At 36.0% G+C, this 17,917-nt stretch overlaps 1 protein-coding gene across 1 annotated transcript; it reads right to left on the minus strand.

Moving 5' to 3' along the window:
- Positions 1-2,624: 2,624 nt before the first annotated feature.
- On the minus strand, positions 2,625-16,600 carry LOC112144817 (calpain-1 catalytic subunit). Its single transcript, XM_024269625.2, has 22 exons — positions 16,464-16,600; positions 15,736-15,990; positions 15,425-15,494; positions 15,213-15,331; positions 12,769-12,902; positions 12,510-12,684; positions 9,703-9,777; positions 9,493-9,578; positions 9,349-9,423; positions 9,114-9,271; positions 7,556-7,713; positions 6,405-6,416; positions 6,118-6,326; positions 6,005-6,044; positions 5,855-5,923; positions 5,434-5,491; positions 5,303-5,364; positions 4,904-4,972; positions 4,727-4,805; positions 3,382-3,498; positions 3,244-3,296; positions 2,625-3,157 (listed from the first exon to the last, which is right to left on the minus strand). Exons 2-22 carry the CDS (start codon positions 15,970-15,972, stop codon positions 3,131-3,133), a joined length of 2,082 nt encoding a protein of 693 aa, XP_024125393.1. The 5' UTR covers positions 15,973-15,990; positions 16,464-16,600; the 3' UTR covers positions 2,625-3,130.
- Between the last annotated feature and the right edge of the window lie 1,317 nt (positions 16,601-17,917).

The raw sequence follows: 17,917 nt of genomic DNA on the forward strand, positions 1-17,917 counted from the left end.
AAACTCTAATAATCTTTGAGTTTTTCCTTCTCTTGTTTGAGCAGTTTTCTCCTCTTATTTGTATTTATTTTAGTCCCCATTTTTTATTTATTTATTTCGTCTTTCCCTACATCTGGAAGTAAGATCCCACTCATGCACACACACATGGTACCACATGTATATTTCCCTCAGGCTTGTACAAGAAACATGGTAGCAGGTTTACACAAGCAGGAAACACAAAGACAACCATCCAATCACTTAGGCGAGCGCACATCCAATAATAACCCTTGATTTTCTAACATCACTCCTTTTTAGACACATCCATGTTTAACTTTAGCTGTAAAGTAGTCACTACATTTTTTATGCAAAATTTATACTTTCTGTCAGGGGTAGACAGAGAAATATTGACAACAAAAATCCACCTTAGACTAATAAAAATAATTAAAAAAGTGGGAAATATGAAAAAAAGTTGATGTCCCTCCATTTTATTACCACAAATGTCAGAATTAGACTCAGATAGGGTTAAATTATGTCTTTTCAGAATCCTTTATGTCGTTTTGAGCAACTGAAACTCACGATCAACATTTTGCTGATGATGCTTTGTTATCTTTGTGTTTGTATGATCTATTAAACTTTTATGTTTTGCTGCTCTGTTTGTCTCATGAACCTTAAATGCAAATTATGTCCAAATGAATTCTTTGACTCAGTGCTTGCCTTGACTCGCCAAAGCTAGTTGCCCCCCACATTCTCAGCAGAGAATGTTTTACCACAAAGACAAAACCCAAACCCTTCTGTATGAGGTGGGAGTGGATGGAGCGATCCAGCGCTTTCATTTGCTTGTGGTTTTTGTGGAAGCCAATTTGATTGTCTTTGCTGAAATATTTTTGTAACAAAGATTATACGTAAAGTTTTTAAACTTTTGTTGTTGTCATAATGTTATGGTGTACACGTCAAAATTTCAGAGCAAAACAGACCCAGATACTCGTAACCCAGAAGGACCACGGAAGACAGATGGAGATAGAAAGTCTTTTTATTGTCCGTGGGGAGTTTGTCGAACTGTAGCCTTCAGAAGAGTACTGTAGTGAACTGGAATCTGTGTATGTAAAGAGGGGATGAGTGATTCGGATCAGGAATAGCAGAATGAAGATCCAGGAGGTGAGTGGAGCTGATGATGGTGTGGCGTGAACAAAGGTAGATTTCTTGATGTAAAAAATCCAGACAGGTTGATGGGAGGGTTAGACCCAATTTGGCACGTGGGATGAAGAACCTTAAGCAAAGCCGTGTGACTAAATAACTACAAAAACACAAGCTGAAGTAAGGCCAGAGTACTGCACCAGAGAAGGAAACAAACTGGCGATGGATGCTGGAGCAGGTCCCTCTTAAATAGTGGTCTGAAGATGAAGTGCCGTTTGCCAACAGCTGAGTCCAATCAAGAGGTGGAGCAGGAGCGCAGGTGCACCATGAAACTACATGCATGCACAAGGAGAACATGTAAACTACACACATGTCCACACACATAAAAAAGTAAAAGAATGTTCTTATTGTACTTCAACAAACATTTAGCCTATGATGTTCAGACTGCACAACCAGGGAGGGGCTTCTGGAGCATGTCCACCGCTTACAGTTGGAGGAGGCTTGTTGGGAAATGTCATAGCGGCGCAAATTTTGCTTCAGACTTTTTCTTTCTCAGCTCTGTTCCGATATATGAAAGACTTGGTATCATGAACTCCATCCGGACTCAAACCGGAGTTATTAATTTCTCCTCCATGATCACATTTTCAAACGGTTGGCACTTCCAGTAATTAGAAGGGACGGCATCCATACATTACTACCAAATCCAAGTCTTTGATCGGTCCAACCTGGTTAAAATGGCAAAGTGCTTGTACATCGAGCCCGTTTAGAATGTTTTGAAGATGGAAGCCTAAAACTTGCCTAGAGCGGTGTGAACATAGAATGTGAGCACCAACCACTGTGCTACAGTGCCACCCAGCAGGAATCTTTTATATCCTATTTTCAAAAATAATTTACCAATGGAAATGTGTTAAAACTAGTTAGTGACATTCATCCCACTTCACAGTGTCTGACTCAACTAACTTGCATCTACCCACACCTGTCATCTAAAGTTTGTTTTTTACCATCTCTCAACTCTCACCGTCTCTTAACTAGAAAGCTTAAATATTACCACATCTCCCCGGGCTTAGCTTCACTGCACTCATTCATTTTAGAATTAATATAAGGCCCTTTTATTTTTTTAAATCCTTACATGGTTTAGCATCTGTTTAGCTCCAAAACTCTGGAACGATCTTCCAATTCCTGTAAGAGAGTCTTCATCATTGCCTGTTTTTAAGTCTTCTCTTAAAAACCACTTTTTTCACTTGACTTTTAATACTCAGTGAAGAGGTTACCACGCTTGTATCCCTAAGCTAGTCCATAACAAGTCTTGTCGACACAAAATGGAGATTTGCAACGTGAAGCTTTTAAATCTACAACCAAACCGTGGTACTATTATGCTGGAAAGTCCTTTTAATCAATTCAACCAACTTTTTTTCACAAATATGTAATTATAAAAGCAAAAGAGAGTCCATTCAGTACAAAAATTGTATCATAAATGAGAAGATTTCAAAGGAAAACAATTGAACTGCACTGCAGATTCATGCTGTTTATTTGTCCATCAACTGAAAACACAATTCACACATTTACAGTGATGCCTTTAGTAACTTTAACCACAGCAAACCTGATGTGGAATGTGCTGAAAGGAGAGAGACACCTGAGGGTGTAGAAACGTATTTGGCTGTGTTGTGTTAGCTGAAAGCCAAAGTGGTTTCCAGATAATTTTCCTTCCACCTTCATCTCTTCTCCAAAAATTCTTTTCAAAACTATTATCTTTAATCATAAATCAAATCATTGAACACTTTAAAACTTGTTTTAGCTTTAACCACTAACTTTGTTTTCTTTTATGTAACATAGTAAAAACAAAACAAAAAAACCTTGGAAGTTGTCTCTTCTTTTTTTTACAATTCAAAAGCATTCAGACAAAGTTTGCACAGTCAGCAGTCCTATATTTGAACTGTGGAGATTGCATTCAGCTAAAAATACCAACTTTTTATGTCTTTTTTCCAAAGGAACAGCCCATCCCTCCTTTCTGCTTCAGTTAAGTGTACATTGCAACATACATCCACTGGAAATGGAGAGAAAAGTACAGTTCAACTGTTAAATATTTCATTTTTTTGAAGTTTGGGATATAATTGAACACTTTTCTTGTACCTCTGACTCCTGAAGGGTCATTGTTTTCCCATCTGACAGCTGTTGGAAGACTTCTGTAAAGAAACACACATTCCAACTACTCAAACAAACAAATAAAGGAAGAAATTTATCTAAGAAAATACGCTGCGCTTCACTTACTGCACATGCATTCTAAGCGCAGGATGAGGCTGATGAAGCTCTCCAGAGTCATGTGACCAGAAGATGCACCGTAGCGCAGAGCCATCAGATTCAGCAGCTCGTCATTGACCTTTATTCCTGAAAAATGACACATTACCAGGAGAAGAAGGAAAAACTTCTTTCAGGTGGATGCTGGGGAACCTGTGATCTCTATAGGCAGTTCAGTCAGTTGCAGATAAGAGTTGGGATTTGATCAAGCAAATGTAAAATGAAAGGATTCAAATATAAAAACTGAATTCTCCTATGACTCTGTTGTAACTACGACATCAATCAAACATGCTGTAGTGATAAAAAAAAAATACAATTAGAAAATGTGTCACTTTTAAAAGGATTTGAATTCATTAACTCAACAGTTACAAAACAAGAAAATTTAGTTTCTGTTTTACTGACTTTTATTTTATTTGTCTGAACTTTGTGTTGTTATAATTGTGCATAATTTCTGTAACCTTTAACTAAAGTCTTTTTTATCTAACTTTTCTCTTCTCCTGAGCTCTAAACGTTTTTAAAAGTAAAAGGGATTAAAGGAAGTGAACTGTATCTTATTGTTTCAGCATGTTTACTTTGTGGTCAATTCTTGCAGGGGGAGGGACTTCTGGGTATTGACTTCCTCTGTGGCCAGATTCTTTTGCTCAAATGTGGCCTTTAATTTTCACTGTTATCTACTTTATTCTTTTTTTATTTATGTTTCTTCAGATTTGGCTTTTTTTTTAATTCTACACAAAATTCACAGTGTGGATGTAGTTTACAATCCACTTTTTCTATCAATTAATTGACTGCACCAAAACAGTAGTAGACCACTTGAGTGTACAAACAATGGTTCAGACCAAACAGCTCAGTGTGAATGAATCCCATAATAGTTGTGTACTTTTAATGTAATTCAGTTAAACCCTGGAGAACCAAATAATTTACTTTTCTGCACTTTTAAGGTTAATTTGACTATGTTTATGTCTTGCAAAATGTTAATAATAATAAGTTAAAAATGTATAATAAATATAAAAATAAAAAAACAGCTGCCACATTTGACCGCGTTTGTTCTCCAGGATTAAACGATAAAACAGTATAAGTATTGTGGAAAAGTTACTGTCATTAACCTTTTTACTTCTAACTCTGATTAAAGTTCTCCAAGGCTGCAGTTTCCAGCGGAGGTGGAGTTTCACTTTGACCCACTTCAATCACAAAACAGCCCAGGGTTATCTTGGTTGACACACTTTTGTAGTTTTATGACGTTAAAAGGTCATAACTCCAGCTGAGAACAGGCGTGGCTCACTGAATGAGTCAATGGAAAAAGGAGAAATGTTAGGAGTACCTGAAGCTACTATAGCATTTCTCAGCTCACTGAGAGAAAGAGTTCCTGTTCGGGAGACGTCTGTGCGAAAGAAAATGTCCTGCACAAAACACACATCATTAATGTTACATGTAAGGTTCAAGGGGAAAAACAGCAGCAATTATGACTTTTTAACTTTCTTATAAGTGATTTTGTTACCTTGAATGCAACAACTTTGTTCCACAGTCGCACAAACTCTTTGCTGTTCAGTCTGCCTGTTATTGATGACTGACAAATATTAAGGAAATGTGAACAAAATTTACAAAGCAAAAACACAGGTCAGGAAAATTCATCAGCCTCAAAAGTCAAATGCAATTGTAAAAAGTTTCAAGTGACCAAAGCAGAAACTTACATATTTGATGCTGATCTGAGATTTTAATATATAACAAAACAAAAATCAAAAACTTACTTTCATATTTATTTGTTAAACCTTTTCTTGTATTTCATGACTTTGAATAAGGATGTCCTCACTATTCTTTGTCAAAATAAAACAAGAAACATAAGTAGTTTTTTTTTTTGTTTGTTTTTTTTTGTAAAATATGAATATTCATGGGATACATCCATTAATGCAACCATACTGCGGCAGGCATCGATGCTGAATCCTCCAGATTTTAAGTCTCCTGAAAAAAAAAAGAGCATAAGTAGAGATAAGCTTTGAGCTTTTTTAATGGAGAATTCAGAAGCCAAACCTTTCAGGATTTGGTCATTCAGGATCTTCTGGAGCTGCTCCGGATCCACTTCCTCATACTGGAAAGAAAGAAAGAACCGAATTTAAGTTTCTCTTGACAAAAACTTTAGAGTTCATCCTTACTTGATTCCAACGTATAAACTTTTCTAGTTGTTTTCAATAATGTGCTTTGTGACAATCTTTTCTCACTCATATAGAAGAAACAAAAGTACATTTTTATGTATGTCTCTCAAACAATAAATGTCAGCAGCCTGAATTTTTATTTTGTTTTATCTGAAAGAGATGTCGCTGACAGTTATGAGGTTAAAACAATATTTAAAAAAAGTATATGTTCCCCCAAATGAGCAAAAAACAGCTTTTTTTAGCAAAAAAACAAACTTAATTTTATATTCTTCTGTATCCCAGGTCTTTATGTTGATTACCTTGTTAGAATGTTGCCTGAAAAAAATGTCCTTTTTTTCATCCTCTTCTGAATTTTTGACTCTTTTAGTCTGAAAAATTAAAAACGGATATTAAACCAATTGAAGAAAAATGAAATATTTAAAAACTTCTCTTTAAACAGCGTGATGCACCTTTTCAAACATTTGGTTGTCATAGTCTCTGGAGTTTTCACTGCAGAGAAAGACATTTATTGAACATAATTCACTTTTCTCCTGTCTCAGGCGTGATGAAAGTGTGAGCATACAAGCCGTGGGTCTCGATCTTGGAGTGGATGGTCAGGAGGAAGGAGGCGCTCTCGTTGGGTTTGAAGGTGGACGGAACGATCAGGTACTCTCCGGGTTTCAGCCTGATGAATTCCATCACTTCACGGGCGTTCATGAAGATTTTCGTCTGGGCCACAGGTCGGTGCGTGCTGAAGAACGAGGCCGGGAACTTCCCAACCTGAGCTTTGTACTGAAGAACCAAACAAACATGTTGCTTTAAAACATGATTTGAAAACGTGAAAAAAATAAAAACAAGAATGTTTCTTACTTGTTGCGTCACCTTGACAGAGAAACCAATGTGTTCCGAGTCAGAGTCAAAGAGAAAATAACTTAGTTAAAGCATGTCGAAATAAAATAGAATCACAACAATTTGAGTAAATTAACACCAAACTTAAACATTTTTCATTTTATCCAAAATACAAATTTGGCAGAGAACTAAAACAGCTCACTGCAGATAGTGGAATTTGTCCCAAAAAAAAAAACTTTTATTAAAATGAATGCTAAAAAAAGAAAATGTATTCCTGCAACTCATCAAAACTTGCAGAAAAAACAATTAATACTGCAGCTCTTTCGTTCTCAGACATATATCTGGCAAAGTTTGCTGCCTGATGAAGATTTTTGTTCCTATTGCAACATTTGAAAGGATGGAGAATAATATTTAAGATTTTCGGCACAAGGTAACCTGTCTCCTCCTTTTGGATGCACCAATATATGTGCTAGAGGTGCCAAAACTTAAAAGGAATTTTAAAAGTCTTAAGTAAATTATTAGTCTAGATTGTTAAAACAAAAGTTTTGATATTGGTGTATAAGTATCAATCAATCTTCTTTATATATCACTTTTCGAAAAAAAAAAAAAAAAAAAAAACAAACCGATTCTTGTTTTACAAACAAATAATGGTACAATCTGATTAAACTGTTTGGAGAAGCTAAAAATAAAAGAAAATAAAACAATTCTAAATATGCAAAAGAAAACTCCAAGCATCCATATGATGTTGAATAAAAATGATAAAGAATGATTTGATAGCACTGCTATCACTGCTGAAATATTTAAAATGTTTATAATCTTAGGAGCTTTCAAAAAAGCACAAAGAATTTGAAGTTTTCCTTTAGCATAAAACAACTCAACCGTGAAGTTAAAACCAGGATTTCTAGCAGTAACATCAAGCTGTAGCTGAACATTTGGATCAAAATGGCTAAAATGAGCTGCAGATGCTGAAAACTTGGATTTCAAAAGTGTGATTATAGACATGTTTTTTTCTGATCAAGTTATCATTTCGTTTAAATTCTTCTATTAGCAGCATATCCCTTCGTTCAAAACTCAAAATGCAATTCGAATCTCAATAGTAATAATAATAATTGTTGCTGGATTGAGTAATTCGAAAATATATTTTGCAACTAGAAATCCAACATAACACTTACCTCAAAGATGGAAAATCCAACATGCAGGTTTTTCACCAGATGTCTCTTCCTCTTGTCAGGTTTTTGCATTAAAGACACTAATGTGTTTTTGTCATCGGCCTTTTCAGAATATTCTCCAGAAATCTGGACTCTAAACTGAGGATTTGTCCAGAAAGTTTCTGCGAGGAACACAAAGATAACATTTATTTCCAATTAAAAAAAGAAAAAAATACAAATAAATTACTGCTGGCAAAGAAATCTTTGTAATACAGATATTAAATATGTGTGTTTTTGGCAAAGGCCAAAGGATTTTTTTATTTTAATAATTAAAGTCTAGTAAAGTTGCACATTAATTATGAAAAGACTCATTAAAACTGTCAATTTCAATTTTTTGTCATATTCAGGCAGAAAGATGGAAGTTGCGGCTATTTTTTCTAAATGTAAAAAAGTTGTGATAGTTTTCATAAATAATTTTGAACTAAATTAGTCTAACATTTGCTGAAGTAGTTGTTTTCCCTTTATTAATTTATAAATGACTTCATTAATATGTAATTTTATGTGACCTTACAAAAAGAACAATAATATATAGTATTTTTTCCAAAGAGTGGTTTATTTTTTTCAATATTTCTTTAAATGTTTGTGCCAGAGCAACTGTAATTTTTGAACAATTACAGTATATGATCACAACATGCTTGTTTGCAAAACATACATCTACGCATCTCATAAAAGTATTTTTTTTCTGTTTACCTGGGACCACAGTGGTAGAAATGTTGGTAGAAATGTTCTAAACCGTTTAAAACTTTTTAATAGTTCTTTTTTTTTAGTTGGATGGTTAATATATTGAAATTCAATCTAAATGCAGAATCAAACCTAGAATCTCTCACTCTCAGAGGAGACACTTTCCACTTGCTGAGTCAAGCAAACTCCAAGAAGTCAAACATCTTGGAACCAGTTGGAAAATTGGGCAAAAGGTACTAAAAATAATTCTTTTTTTTACAAATCCTCTGAGATTAAGAGAAAAATAAATACTTTACTGCACTTAATAAATGAAACAGTGCAGCTCTGCATTGTTACATTCAACTTTTTCTTTTTAAACTATGCAAACACATTAATTCAGTTTAAGATAAAACAGTACAACTAGTTTATTTGTCATATTTTCAAGCAACACCTTGCAGTTTAGAAGGTCCATGTAAATCTGCTATTATCAAAAATACACTAAAACAAATGAGTTCTGCAATACACAGACATGCATTTGTATGTTGCTTCATCCATACATGAATTCTGTTTGAATATTTGATTTATTTTTAAGTTTTACATTTAGCTATTTAACATACAACATAATTGAAGCCTCTCATATTGCGGAGGTAAAGAAATCAAAGTCAACTAAGAAAAAAAAAACTGCATTGGGGCTGGAAATGTCAAGAACACACCTCTGGCTGCATGATTCACAAAATGTTTAAGCAGCTTCAATCCGTCTGCAGTTAAAAACTAATACCCTCTTGAGAAAAAACACGAGCCATTAACCAAGTTTAAATATTTGCGTCTGTGAAGAAGTGGATGTGCTCATTCGTCTGCTCACCTTTGTGGTTCATGCAGCCTCCAGCAGTCGTTCCTGGAACCCAGCGGCCTTCGTATACAGACGACTTCCACGGACCCGACGTCTCATCAAGGAAGCTCGGATCCATGCCGCAGATGTCGAGATCGCTGTAGAGCTTACAGAAGTCCTCCAGAGTCATCCTGTTAGAATCCGCAACATGTTTGAGAGCCACAACGGAGAGTTAGAGTCACATTTGGCACTTGGATTGAACGCATACCAGAACTCCCCGTCATCGTCAACAGAATGGCACTTTTCCCGATCCTGAGGGCTCACAGTTTGCCACAAAGGGGACCTATGGGACAGAGTCACACTTGAGAATTTTACCAAAGCTGCAGCCAAGTTGTGAAGGCATTCTTCTCACCGGTCGCTCCAGTCTCCGATCCACTCTCCGGTGCGCCAGGGGTTCCATAAACGCACCAGGTTTACAGGTTTCCCCCGACTCACCAACTAACCAGCAGGCAAAATGTTAAAAAAGTTGGGTTAAAATTATTCAAAAAAATGAGAATTAGTTCTAATGTAAATGTAATTATTAGCATTCTGGAATTGTGTACTTCTCAGTTGGATGCAGTACCTGCATGACACCAGTCACAGTGTAGGCGTGACCCAGAACCAGCCCGTTTGGTGATAATGTGTTAGATGAAGTCTCCTGAAAAAAATGCAGTAAATACCTCAGTAAGCATTAAAATATTTAAAGCCTAGATGTTTTTTAGACTGTCAACAGAAAAAACTGTAAAAATGCATCTTTTCATGAAAGTTTGAGAAAAAAGGCTGAGAAATCCCACTGAGATTAGATCTCTTTTCATGGGATACGAAGGACACAGAGGAAGGACATAGAAGAACATGGAAGGACATGGAGGAAGGACATGGACGTGAGATCTAAAGCCGTCAATTATTTTGCAGACTACCAAACAGAAAACATCAGTTGGCTGATCCAGCTGTTCTCTTCTTGAGTTCTCTAAAGGAGTGCCTCAAAGCTCAATTTTAGGTCCCATTTTATTTTCTATTTATGTTAATAGTTCATGTGCCAATTTGTCAAATGTCATGTACCACTTATATGCTGATGATGTGATCCTGTTGCTCCACTTCAATTGCTATAGGCTCTTGAAATCTTGCAGTCTGCCTTCTCAGCTTTTCAGTCTCGCTTGCTTTGACGGAAACTGATTTCTGTTAGACCAGGACTTGTCTTTTCAGACACGTTGCAAATGATATCTGTAATCTGAGGGGGAAGCTTGATTCTACAGCAGAAATAAATCCTGTTCGTGCTTGTAAACCCCTGATGTCTACAACCTTTTTACCTTTGGTGAGATTTTATGTATGAATGCCTCTAGAACTCTTTGTTTCATTGTGCTCTATAAAACTCTTCTTGGGTTTGTTGTAACTTATTAAGGTTCTCTTCAAAGGTCAAGAAGCCACGATACTCTTTGTCCAAGTGACTTTAGTCATTTGCTTGTTTCCCGTGTCAGGACCAACTTTGGAAGACAAATGGTAAACGTCGTGTACTCTTACAGAACGCTTTACAGCCACAGTCCCATTCACATGTTCTTATATTTCTGCTAGTGCCAACCTTTAACCACTAGGAATAATGTTCTGTTGCATCTTCTGCTGCATTTTCTCCTGAGAAAACCCGATAAAGATGAAACTAATTTATTCTATTCCTGTAAGTATTCTGTGCTCACCACATTAGCAAATATAGACCACAATGCATTGCATTCGAACAATTTTTGCACAAAAACAAAAATGTATTTAATGTAATTCTTAAATAAACCATCCACATGTTGATCATAAGAACACAGTGTAGTGAGAATAAGATGTTGTGAAATGTTCATATTCATTCGATTTTCACTTGGTGAAATTGATGAGGTCATATCCAGCGTAGAGAAAAACAAAATAAATGTAGAGAGCATGGTGTCTGAAATGCTTTTAAAACCCAGGTAGTTTAGTAGTTAGGGATTAGGGAGGGAATTTACCCACAGAGCTGTCACAATCAGACAGGGGGATCGGGGGCGGAGCTACTCAGTTTAGCGCTAATAGCCACACCCACCCAGAGAAGTTTTTGGAAACAGAAGTTTCAGATCAGCATAAAAAACGGCTTTTTAAGACATTTAGGTTGTGGTATTTTGGTTTAAAACGTTATAAACTTAATGAAAACATCCCAGGGAACAGTTTTTTTATATAAAAAAATTGTCACAGGGGACTTAAAATAGTTTTATTGTGTTTTTACTTCCTGACCTTCCATTGTTAAAAGGTTTCATTTTTATAACACATTCCTCAAACTTCTTGGTCAGGTCCCCCTCAATAAAGAGATCCTGATGCCAATGGGTCTTTCTCTGCCTAAATGAAGGTTTAAAATATAATTAATCACAGATTCTAAGAACACCCATTTTATATGGAAGTCAGTGTTTGACCAAAATGGGAAAGTTCAACTTTTCAAACTACTGAAAGAAAGTTAAGCAGTTCTGAAATCCCACACTGGACTTCTGACTGTTTTGACCTGATATAAACAGTTAAAACATTTCAAAGACATAAAGGAATTTTATTTATCTCTAAATAATTCTGAAATGGCAATTATTTTTAATTATTTTAATTATTAATATGTGTGAGACATAATTAGGATAACCTGGCCTATTTGAGATGCTCTGGACTGAATTGGATTATAATTGTTCTTTTTAAAGGTGAATGATAATGCTTTTGCTTTTTGTAGCATCATGAAATGACTTTGACTATATGAATAAACTAAACTGAATAACAAATACAGCTATTGGGGATTTTTTTCTTATTATAATCATTGAAATATCAAACATTGGTAAACTAGTTGCCAAGCATGGAGGTGGTAGAGTAATAGTTTGGGCTTGTTTGATTTTTTTAGAGGCTGATTAGAGCTTGAACTTCCCTGTATACCAGAAAGAGGTATTAAACTAGAAGTAGAAGTCAATAACTTCACAAGACCGAGAAGTCATGGAGATCTGTAAACAAACAAACGATTATTCTACTTAAGCAGCTTTCAAAGAAACAACAGGAGAGGCTTATAGCAGCAACGAGACATTGCTGTTTCTTTTTCAACTTATTTGCTTGAAGTGTTTCATACAGTTTCATGTGTCTGGGATGAACAAGATTAAGTCTTCTATCATACCAGGACATGTCAAACCTCGATCTGGCAGCTTTCATGTAATTGTAGAGCCAGTTCATGTCACGCTATAGAAACATCTCAAACAAGATAAGACAAGTTTGGAAAAAAAGTTGTGTCCTACAGGTAGACATGTGGTTATGAGGATCGGGGTTTGTTCACTTTCAGAGGCTGCTAAGGGGGTGATTTTATCAAAATGTCAGAGACTTAAAAAGTTCTTGTTACTGATAAATAGAATGATTAGTTTTACTCACCCCTTGATCTGTACCACAGCACATCAGTACTCCAGATTTTCCAGCTCTGCACATCAGCTCCCACAGATTCTGAGGAGGTTCAGACAGTCGGATGTAGATGTGGACTCCGCCTGTGAAGTCCATCATGGCCTCAGAAGGAGTTCCTGCTGTCATGTCGGTGTAGGAACCGCAAACCCTGATACAGGCAGATGTGTTCGTCTTTTATTGACATCACCGGAGCGAAGAGAGAAGTCATTTCTGAGGCAAACAGAGTCCTTACTTGGCATAGGCTTTCTCCAGCAGAGCAGGCCAGAATTCATTCTGGTTTTGTGATCGCACAAAGATTAATCTGCCGTTTATGGTGGGCAGTTTATCATCAATGACCACATCCACCCACTTCCCAAACCTCCAGAACTAAAAATACCAAGAGACGACAAAATGAAGACAATTAGAGTCGCAAACAAACTCTGAAATGTAAAACAGTGTAAAAAGCTAAAAGGGATCAACTTAAACACTTTTTCAAAATAAATTATTTTAGTACAATCTGATCTTAATGCCCATCTAAAGGGATTTTCATGACCCTTAAAATGTTTCCCTAAAAAAAAATCCAAACATTTTCTTTTTATCTTTTTTCAATAAAATATTTGTTTGCATCATTTGTTTATTTTAGTGGATTTTCTTGCACAGTTGTTTTTGTTTTTCAGGGTACAAAACATGTTGATGGAGTTGTATAGTTTTTTCTGACTATACAAATTAGTAAACTTTAACTTTAAAAAACACACTGACAAAAGTTAAATATTGGATCAATTAACAAAACTTCTGTAATTTGTTACATTAAAATTTATATTTATTCATCAAATTACAATGATGAATGGATGGTTTACTAAACATAAAAGTTAATTTGATAAAACTAATATTTTAAATGTAAAAAATTACAGAGCTTTTGTTATTTCATCTAATATTAAACTTTTTTCAGTGCAGGCCAAAAGATTTGATTTCAAATCAAGCATTATTTTACTTGCAAAAATTAAAATAAACAAACAAAAACATTAAGAAGTATTTAAATCTGTAAAAATAATAATAAAAAGGTTTTTAAAAAAAGTAATACTTTTGAAGAAAATGCTAAAAATAAATGCAGTTTTTAGGGCTGCCTTCTGTTGAAGTAGCAGCTGGAACAGAAAGGGTGGTTTAATTCACTGTATATTCATGCATTCGGTAACAGGATGGGGTAATCTGTCCCAAGCTAGTGGTCTCCTGAGACCTTCCCCCATTTTAATGTGAAATTGTTTTTGTGGAGATGACAGCCGGTGCGAGCTTTAGATGTGATCCAACTGCATATATGTGATTCACACAGAGTCCAGCAGACCTCTGTGTTTTGCATGCTGCCAGTGCAGTTCATACAAACTTGCTTCAATTTTGCAGAGCTGTTCATTTTCCTTTTTCTTCTATTTCCAAATGTTTCTGTTTTTGTTACAATTACCCTTTAACAGTAACACAATATCTTATGTATGTAAGTTGATGTAAAATTTGCAAAATATCCCCATATTACAGTGAAAAACAGTTAAGTTTGAATGCAATTGTAAATGTCTGCCTGTTCTGTGGTTAAGACCAGAGGTTTGTGACCTTTAATTATTTTTTTTACTTCCGACTTTTGACAACAGCAAGTTCTTTTTTTTTAATAAAACACATTCAGTTTCAAATCATATCCTCCTGCTGCAACATATTTACATGAATTAAAAAAAAAATCAAGTCAACCAATTGTGTGATTTAAACCTATTCTGATAATTAAACCAAAATAAACCAAATGGACATTCATCCCTAAGCTAAGGAGAAAAATGTTTTAGTTGTGATACACATTTATTGTTTTTAAAATAAAACCTGTTTTATTTTTCTTTAATCAGAGCCACATTGGAGGGGTTAAAGAGCCACATGTGGCTCTGGAGCTGCCGGTTGCAGACCCCTGCACTAGGACTAGCATAACTAGCTTTTTTTGCTTCCTTTCTGGTGTGAAAACACTATAAGAGCTGGGTCACCAGATGAGTGACACCTGACCCAACTTGCCTTTCGGCTAATCTGCATTGACTGACATGTGGGGTGTGTGTGGGAGGGTGTTGGGTGGGGTGGGTGGATGAGGTGTTTCCTGTCATCATGCAAAGCCCTTTCCACCCATTCAAGACATGGCACTGACATTTGTTGTTACCACTTTCAGGTTTTCTCTAATATGCTAATGCTGCAACCCTCCAGATCTACCATTCTACATGTGTTCTGCCTTCCCCTCCTCTCTGAGATCAGCTGACTCAGATGTTTCCTCATTGTGATTGCCTGAAAACACATGAGCAGCAGCAAGAAGAGCAGGGAGAGCTGGAGAACAGGTGGAGGGGAAGATCAGGAGGAGCAGGGCTGGGCAGCTAATGGTTATACATTAGCTTCTGGACACAGTTTGAGGCTCTTTTTATGCTTTAAAATCTTATTTGGGCTTTTTATCAGTTTTACTAGAACATTTAATTAAAATACGAATTTTTATTAAACAGTAGATTAACTAATTTAATAACGTCTATCACTGTTAAGATTTTTTCGTCTATTTTTTAAAGAACTGTGACAGATTTGTTCCGTCAGAAAATGTTTAGGAAGATTAAATTAAGCTAGTATATTTTTTTTCTACAAAACCTTTAAAGCACAAATTTAAAAAAAAGAGTTTAGAGTCTAAAAAGTTTTAATATTTACCCGGAAGTGAAACAATCCACAGTAGTTCTGGTCGAATGTTTGCTCAAGAGGAACCACCTGTTTGAAGATGTTTTTTTGGAAAGTCAGAGCTCCGATCGATGCAAGAAACCAGCAGTTTCCTGGTTTAAAAAAAAAGTACCATTAGAACAATCGCCTGTTAATCAAATAGGCACTTCACGAAAATGTGATTAAAACAATATAAGATTCTTCACCAACAGTTCCTTGACCAAAGTCAAACCTGGAGACCCCACGAACGACAAAGGAAGGAGTAGGAGCTATTTTCTGCAACAGAAACAAATAGGTGTTTTTTTTTATTTTTTTATTAAACAATTTATCTATTTTATTGCGAAATTGTAGCCAGATTGGGGTCTGTTTTGGTTATAAAGTACCATAGGAAAAATAATTTCAGAAAATAAATAATTTGGTAATTATCATCTGATTAGAACATTAAAATTCAAATAATTTAACAAACTATCCAAAAATGCTTCTGAAAAAAATGAATACAAATCTCAGCAGCACTTACTGCTGGTCTCAGCCACTCCACTCTGGCCAGGTCGGAGGGGCTCAGAACCCCCTCGCCGATGGAGCTTCTTTCAGGCGGGAATGTCTCGTCAAGGAACTTTACTCTTTGAGAGAGGCAGTAATCTGTCAGCTGCTGGAAGTCTTGGCCAAACTCCCTGTAAGGGTTTGTCAGGCTCCCGTAACCGTCTTGAATGTGACGAGCCTCCATGATGTTCAGACACACGCCGGGGGGAGGCATCGCTGCGGTTTCCTGGTTCTGACCATAGGAACAGTAGAAAAAAACACTTCAGTTAGATAATTCCTTTAGCCGGACTTTACTGTGTTTCTTAGAAAACAATAACTGCTATAAAGTTTTAAATGATCATTTTTTTTGTCACTGAACACACAGGGGATGGGTCAAACCTGGAGAATGAGATTCATACATTCTCCACATGACAGGTGCATGTACAAATAAAAGGCTTGTTGTGTTATTTTTGCTTTACATAAACTCTTTATGCATACACATGAAACAGGGAAAACAGAAGTGAGATAAATGCGTTTCGTACTTTGTCACTATTGCAATAAATAGAAGGATATCCAAAAAACTTGAATTTGATGTCCTTAAACCGTCTTATTCAGTAGCATAGTAAACACAGAGTTTTGCCATAAACACTTAAATAACAGTAGGAATTTCTGTCACATATTGTAGATCTGATTCTATATCTTTGGCGTAAAAAAGAAAGGTCTTACCTGACTGAGTCACAGGGAAACTAGGAGTGCAGAGAAAGAGTAGATGGGCTGAAAAGTGCAAGATAAAGAAAAGGCTTGGTCACCTGCGTTTATGTACCCATTTGAGCTATACCCGGACATGTAAAACACAGTTGAACAAAGTTCACCTGTGTTTACCTGCAACCCAATCCTCTCACTTCCTGCTACTGTTGGCTAAACACAGGGAACAACAGAAGAGTTTTTACAAACCACCAGTAGTATCTCTATGTGAGCACACATCGTCTGGAGGCTGCAAGTTTTGAGACCTTATCTGTTTCATCAAGTTAAACTAAAAGTAGAGGATTTTTTTGAACCTTTATTACCTTTTTCTGATTATTTAAATATTGTCTGGAATGAGTTTCCTCCAGGGCCGGGTGAGAACTCCCTTACAGATAAGGTGATGAGCCTGGTCATCAGGGAGGAGGTCGGAGTAGAGCTCCTGCTCCTCCTCATCAGGAGGAAAGTCAGGCATCTCTTTTGGATGCTTCTTGGGATACTCCCCCGGAAAATACTATGTATCACCATGGGGGAAGACCCCCTGCAGAACTGCAGAAAGTTTCTGTTGAGAAAGACGTCTGGGCCAAAGGAGACTGCTACACAAGCAACCCCACTCTGGATACATGGTAAGCAATGGAGGGATATTCATTTTCGTTCAATTTTGATCAATAAATAAACTTTATTGATCCCAAGGCCAAGGGAAACTAGTGGTAGAGCAACACAGAATAATAATTGTAGTGATTGATCAAAATAACCTTAATTTTTAGCATTTTTATTAGAACATTAAAATATTCCTTTTAAAGTTTCCCTATGATATATATATATATATTTATATATATATATTATTTTAAAAAAAACGTAGTGTTGTTGTAGTGTTTTAATTATGACTATGAAGTTCTTTACCAAAACCTCACAACCTAAATGTCTTAAAAAGCCATTTTTCATGTTGATCTGAAGCCTCTGTTTCCAAAATCTCCTCTGAAGGGGCGTGGCTTTTGAAGCTGAGCTGAGTAGCTCAAATTTTCCAACATTTGCAGCCCTGCAGCCATAAGTATTGTATGAAACTCTCTTAAAAAATCCACCGGCCAGTGGCTAGGCAAGCTAGCTGGGCCAGATGAGGGTTTAGTGCATGTCCAGCAGAGCTGTTGTGATGGAAAGAAGATCATTCATTCAAACAGAGTCTGTCTGTGACAGTTTGATTGACAGATTTAAAAGAAGAAATACTCAAAATGAGATGATTTCTTATTGCTTTTGTTCTCTTTCCTAAGAAAAATGCCACACATACACAACTTAAGAAACATGATTTTCATCAGAGGGGACTTAACAATAAATATGTTTAAGATGAAAAGAAAAATTTATCCTTTTTAGATATTTATTAATTTACTTAAACTAATCTTTTCTGCCACTGCCTCTAAAACTAACCCCAAAAGTTGCATTTA

This window comes from Oryzias melastigma, linkage group LG22 (assembly GCF_002922805.2).
Source record: "Oryzias melastigma strain HK-1 linkage group LG22, ASM292280v2, whole genome shotgun sequence".
Classification (NCBI taxonomy): domain Eukaryota; kingdom Metazoa; phylum Chordata; class Actinopteri; order Beloniformes; family Adrianichthyidae; genus Oryzias; species Oryzias melastigma.